The sequence below is a fragment of the Arachis duranensis genome, chromosome 4 (assembly GCF_000817695.3).
Source record: "Arachis duranensis cultivar V14167 chromosome 4, aradu.V14167.gnm2.J7QH, whole genome shotgun sequence".
Taxonomy (NCBI): Eukaryota; Viridiplantae; Streptophyta; class Magnoliopsida; order Fabales; family Fabaceae; genus Arachis; species Arachis duranensis.
The window spans coordinates 118,959,534-118,965,533 of NC_029775.3; the positions used below are offsets into that span (position 1 = coordinate 118,959,534).

At 39.4% G+C, this 6,000-nt stretch overlaps 1 protein-coding gene across 1 annotated transcript; it reads right to left on the reverse strand.

The window, feature by feature from the left end:
- Positions 1 to 93: 93 nt before the first annotated feature.
- On the reverse strand, positions 94 to 5,701 carry LOC107486499 (nuclear matrix constituent protein 1). Its single transcript, XM_016107053.3, has 8 exons — positions 5,182 to 5,701; positions 4,612 to 4,821; positions 4,175 to 4,428; positions 3,794 to 4,064; positions 3,618 to 3,701; positions 1,171 to 3,290; positions 882 to 1,047; positions 94 to 769 (listed from the first exon to the last, which is right to left on the reverse strand). The coding sequence occupies exons 1-8, from the start codon at positions 5,377 to 5,379 to the stop codon at positions 500 to 502; spliced, it is 3,573 nt and encodes a 1,190-aa protein (XP_015962539.1). The 5' UTR covers positions 5,380 to 5,701; the 3' UTR covers positions 94 to 499.
- Between the last annotated feature and the right edge of the window lie 299 nt (positions 5,702 to 6,000).

Consider the following 6,000-nt stretch of genomic DNA (forward strand, 5'->3'; position numbering starts at 1 on the left):
TTATTCCTTTTAATTTTTAAAACAAGCAAAATATTCTTGATATTTCAATTTTGATTGAAAAAATTATAAACAAATTCAATAACGGCATATGACTTGAGACTAACAGAACAATATTAATACGAAGACACCGTCATGAGATTCAAACAAATCAAACAGCAGGAAATTAAACGACAGAAATACAAAACATTTGAATACAATCAATTTCCATTGGGAGGTAGCTATGATTCCAATCTCTACTAATACTTGAAGCTACACTATCCGAATGCCTACAATTATCAACAAATACCAGAGGGTCCGAATATTCATCACAACATTAATTAAAAAAGAAGCTAAACATGACACTCAATTACCGCTCCTCCTATGTGCCCCGGTGGTTATAAACTGGGATCTACATCCAACAATTTGTTAATACAAGGTGACTTCCGACATCATTTCCTAAAGTCGATGAGGGTCAAAAGACAACACACCAAACCTCCATTCTCATGAAGATGGTGTATAATTATGTAGTCAGAAACTTCAAAATCGACATACCAATCTTCTTACCTATTGAAGCTTCACCCGGTTGCGGCTGGTAGTCTTCATCATCCACATCCTCGTCCTCGTCCTCGTCGCCAATGGCATCTTGGCTGTGGGATTCGCTCCTATTCTCGGCATCATGTTCCTCCACATTATCCGTTGTTCCATTCACCTCTTCGCTCAAGGCCATATTGTTCGTAAATTCCCTTGTTGTCTCATCATAAACATCCTCTTTCTCCACAATTCTCTCAGACTGAAGACATAACAACTTGCACTTTCAACCTCCGGAACCGAACATATCAAAGTTTGATGAAAAATAACACCATGAATGTGCATGTTCAAATTGCTATACTAAAAAAGCTTACCTGTTCAACATGTATGCTTCCACCGTTCTCATTAGTAACATCTACTGAATGTGAAGAAGGTTTTGAGTTTACAATTCCTTCATCTGCATCTTTTACACGATCAACCTCTCTCTCACTTTCTGTGCCAGCCCCAGACATTGCTCTAACGGATGAGGTTGTTGCTCCACTATAAACATTCAGTGCACACATCCAAGTCAGAGGACAGAAAATCCAATAACCATTAAGCAACTATCGCCTGTAATAATAGAATAAAAGATTATAGATCTAAATGAGCTAAAAAGGTACTTACGCTTTTGATCGCCTCAGATTATATCTAGTTCCAGCAGCAGCTTGTACAGGAGGAGCAGCAGTCTTCTGTCGCCTCCTTTTGTTTTGCGCTGCTACTATGCTGTCAGACTGTCCTTCACTGGCATCACCATCATGCCCACCAACAGTTTGAGATGTCTGAGCTCGATTTCGCTTCCGTGTGTTCACTTGCGTCCTTCTAGTGGATGGTTTCAGGTGTTCAGAATTCGTGTTGGCAGAATCCTCAGCATTTCCATTTGGTAACTCCGACTCATGATCATTCACAGATTCCCCAGGTACAGCCTCAGCAGCTTTTGAGTCACCAAGTATAGCCTTAGCCTCTTTGAGAACAGCTTTCACCGTTTGTGTACGCTTTACTTTCCTCCCACCTTTGCGAGGTTTCTGCTGCTCAAAGTTTTCTTCAGGGGGCTGGGAATCTTCGGGTGCCTTACTGTTGATATTACTCTGATTATCAATTGATGGTTCATGGTTTACCTCAGCCTCAGCAACATCATTGCCAGATTGTACCCTTCCAACATCAAAAGAATCATTTACAATAGCAAATGACAACTCAGCTTCATTTTCAGTGCCGGGAATTCTCTGTTGTGAATCTTCATTATTTTCCTCCACAGTCAAATCAACCACATCTCTTAAGCTCTCAACATCTTCAGACTCTCTCTTTCTAATTGGGGAAATCTTGAAAATGTTAGTGCATTTGCGTAGAAAAGAAATTGTGCGTGCAGAAACTGGCGACTTTGGATCAGCAGCAGGCGATGCATCAGTATTTTGCCTTGAAGCAGCAGCCAAGTTCACATTAGAACCACCCTGAATATTCCCGGCCAATTTTGGGAGAGAAGGTACCTCTATATTCTCAATGTCATCCGAAGATTGTAAATTAGACAGCACAAATTCAGAGATCATTTCCCCACAGTTTTGGCAACTCCTAAATTTCTCAACATAGTCAATAAAACGACGTCTCTCCAGAATAAATTGTTCCCTCTGACTTTTGAGCTTCCTATTAAGGTCAACAAGAACATCTATATCCTCCTGCATCTCCATCCTTTGCCTTTCAAGATGATTTTTACTCTCATCAGCTTCTCGTTTCTCCTTCTCTAGTTTAGTTCTTTGAAGTTTCATTTCCTCCATTTCTCTATTAGACACTTCTCTCAGGAAATTAATATTGTTCAATTCACTCTCTCTTTTTTCCTCAAATAATTGCCTCCTCTCTAGGAATTCTTTTTCCTTCTGCTCAAACTGATTCTGCATATCAGCTTCAAGTTCTTTTTTTCGCAGCTCAAAATCCAGAAGCATTTGGCTTCTCTCACTTTGAGCTTTCTCAGCCAGACTTGACTTCTCCAACTCCATTTCAGCAGCAAAAGACTCTTTGGCCAACTTAATAGTTTCCAACTCCCTTTGTACATAATCCTGTGCAGCCTGCTTCTCATTCTTTAACTTCTCTTCTTCATGTTGTTGGAGTTTTAACATTTCTTCCTTCTGCTTAATCACATCTTTTAGCTCTTTCTCAGTATCAGCTCTTTTTACATCCAGCTCATCCCATTCTCTTTCAAAAGTCTCCTTTTGTTGCCTCAGGTCATCAGCTTCCTTCAGAAGCAGTTCTTTCTGCAGCCTGTACTGATCAGCTTCATGCTTCAATTGTGACTGCAAGCGCAAATATTCAGATCTCTCCTCATCAGTGACTTTAAGACGATTTATCTCTTCATTTATCTTCGATAACTCTTCTTCATTGTTAGCCCTTATTTTTTCAACTTCAGCCTTAAGACTGAGCAATTCCTCTTTCTCATTTTCTATTTTCCGTCTCTCCTTCTGCATGTTGTTTTCCTCAGCCTTAATAGATTTCTCCCTTTCCTTCAAAGCTTTTAACTTCTGTTCATACTCTTTCTCTTTCTCCTTGAGTTTTTCTGCTCTCTTTTCCAGTGCCTGCTCACGTTTTGCAACTTTCTCCTCCATATGGCTGATTTCAGCTTCTTTATTCTCCAATTCGACCAATCTATTCTTCAATCCATCTTCAAAGGATTTTCTTTTCTCCTCTAATTCCAATTCAAACTCCTGCTTCTTTACCTCTAGAATGGCATTGTGTTCATCAAGATGCTTCTGAATCTCGACCTGCAAAATAGATCAGACTGCGGTAAGCTTAAAGAAATGTAAAGCAGTAGTAACAAATGCATGTGTGCTGCCATCTAAGCAGTGATGCTCCCAACACAATGATATTATGAGTACTTAACAATTAGACACTTCTGTTCCAATCATAACACCATTCGAAAGCAGACCAAAAAACAATTACAACACAACCAGCCTGCAAACTTTAGTTGTCATAGCTTGTTGAATGCTAACTTATTTTAGGAAAGGAAATTTACACAGCCATTAGATACCCATCTCCTGAATGTCCCAGACTTGATAAATAACAAGAAAATAGGAAGCACACAGGCTTACATTTTCCCTCGCACTGAGTTTTTCCTCCCATGCAGATAACTCCTTCTCTTTGAGGTCCAAATTTACTTTAATAGAATCACACTCCTGCATCAAAATGATATTGACCGATTTAAATTTCAATCACAATGACATAATTAAAAGTAACAAACAATATCACCAGAGGCACAAATATTTACCTTCTCCTTTACAGTTAAATTTGCAAGCCTTTTGTTCATATCATCTTCTTTACTTCTCAAGGTTAAATTAGAAGCATCAATATTCTTCTGTGCATCTTCAAGGTCCTTCTCTTTCTGCCTGCATATCCTGTCATTCTCATTAGCCCTCTGTTCTCTTTCATTGAGAATTCTTTGACCTTTGGCTAGCCTCTCTTCTCCCTCCTGCAGTTTCTTTTCCCATTCTCGCAAGTCCTCTCTCTGCTTTGATAAAGTACTCTCATGTGCTTCTTGCCTGTTGCAAATCATATCATAATGCATTATAAACAAGAAGTACAGTACATATTACAATAAGAAAACAGTAAAACCTTTTAAGAACAAATAGTTTAGAGTTATCAGGAGTACTCTGCAATCAGAGATAAGCGATCCCTTCGAAGCAAAGCTTCTTGAGACTCAAGATCGTGTGATTTTCTGTCAATCTCTGAACTCTTTCTGCTTATTTCTGCAAGTTTGGCATCAGCAGAGCACAACTTGGCTTCCACTTCTAAAGATTTCTCTTCAATGCTAGCTACCAATGCATTTGCTTCCGCCAACTTTGACTCTGCAGAAAATTTAATATTTGCATGCTCTGAGCGCATTTCTCGCACAGCCTTCTCTAGCTGTTTATGCAAAAAGTTTTACAGATTAGCAAGCAATAATCATTTTGTTAATTATTAAAATAAGAAAAGAATAATCAAGGTTTCCACAAATAAGCTTTAATATAAGAATCATGCTTTTCTTTATTTTGAAAAAGAAGAAATCAACACTAATACAAGTATTTATATAATAATAAAAAAACTTACATCAAGCACACATTCTTTCTCAACACCCAAGGCCTTCCTCAGATGCTCTTCCCGCTTCTCTGCCTCAGAGATGGCAATTAAATGAGCAGATTTTTCTCTTTCAAGAGCATCCTTCACTTCTGCCAAATCTTGATTCAGCTCATTATACTTAGAGCTCCACTCTTTTTTCTCAATCAAGAGAAGCCCCATATTATATTGATACTCGTAAAGCTGGCCCCCAAAAAAGAGAACAAATTAACCAAAGTAACCATGAACAAGAAGCAGTGTACACTACTACATATAGATAAAAGTGGACATTTGACCAAAATCCAATTTCCTAAGCAGTGGCAAAATTGGAAGAAAGTAAAGAAGAAAACACTGGAAAGCTTTATGAACTAATACCCACAAGACAAAGACAGACTTGAGAGCTAAATTGCCACAAGCCTAGTTCTTTGGACAAGATAACAAGCTGCCAACCCAAAACCAAAGTTAAAATTTCAGAACCCAAAAAGTAGGTTGAAATTTCACGAAACAGCCTGAATCCGGTTTACACTGGAATTACTCTCTTAATTTACACAAGAAATAAGTTACCTCCTTCTCGAGGCTGGAAATCCTCTCAGCCAAAGCCTCTCGATCCAAGCTGGCGCCATTCTCACCAAAAGCCAAACCTTTACCCTTTGAAGCGCCACCCTCACCGGAACTCGGAGCCGAACCAGACCCGGTTCCACGCGCCCCACTCTTACCGGGGGTGAGGGACCAGCCCGGCCACGCCCTCTGCGGCGTAAACATCACCAAACCCTCACTCTCCCACCGAGAATCCGAAACCTCACACACCGAATTCCATCGAAGAAGAAGAAGAATCTCCGAAGAATTTGTCTAATTCGAAGTAGCGAAAACCCTAAAAAGTTAGAAAGAAAATCACTTTGTGAATAGAAGGAAGAAAACCCTAAGTTCCCGGACTCCAACCGTTGGTCCCAAATTCCGGCGAATTGAGGATTTGAAGTCCGATAACGTCTCAAAAATGCTCAAACGGTTCTTTCTCTCTCTTTCTTACACTCTCTCTCTCTCTCTCTCTTCTTCTTCCTTCACTTTCTTTGGTGTCTTTGCTTTTTGCGCGGATCGCTCACGTTCTTTGATTTTATTTTAATAGTTTTATTTTGGGGTCATGGAGTTGAAATTACTGGAGTAGCCTTTGCTCTTAATGGTTGTGGAACTAAGGGGAGGGTAATCTGGGGATTTCGGAAGGTTGCTTTATGAGTTTGGAACGTGGGCTCTCGTGGGTGTTCACTGGTTTGACCGTTTTGCCCATGGTTGGTAGAATGTAAGGAATAAAGAGGACTAACGTTGCAGCTGTATTAACTTGAATCTTCTCCTACACTAATTAAATTTTTATATTAATTATGGTTTAAA

Bases quoted from the DNA above. Each gene is read 5' to 3' on its own strand.
- LOC107486499 (XM_016107053.3), bottom strand. From the start codon at position 5,379: ATGTTTACGCCGCAGAGGGCGTGGCCGGGCTGGTCCCTCACCCCCGGT. The intron at 4,429-4,611 runs GTAAGTTTTTTT...TTGCATAAACAG, and splicing joins AGAAAGAATGTGTGCTTGAT to CTAGAGAAGGCTGTGCGAGA. The intron at 3,291-3,617 runs GTAAGCCTGTGT...TCTATTTTGCAG, and splicing joins AACTCAGTGCGAGGGAAAAT to GTCGAGATTCAGAAGCATCT.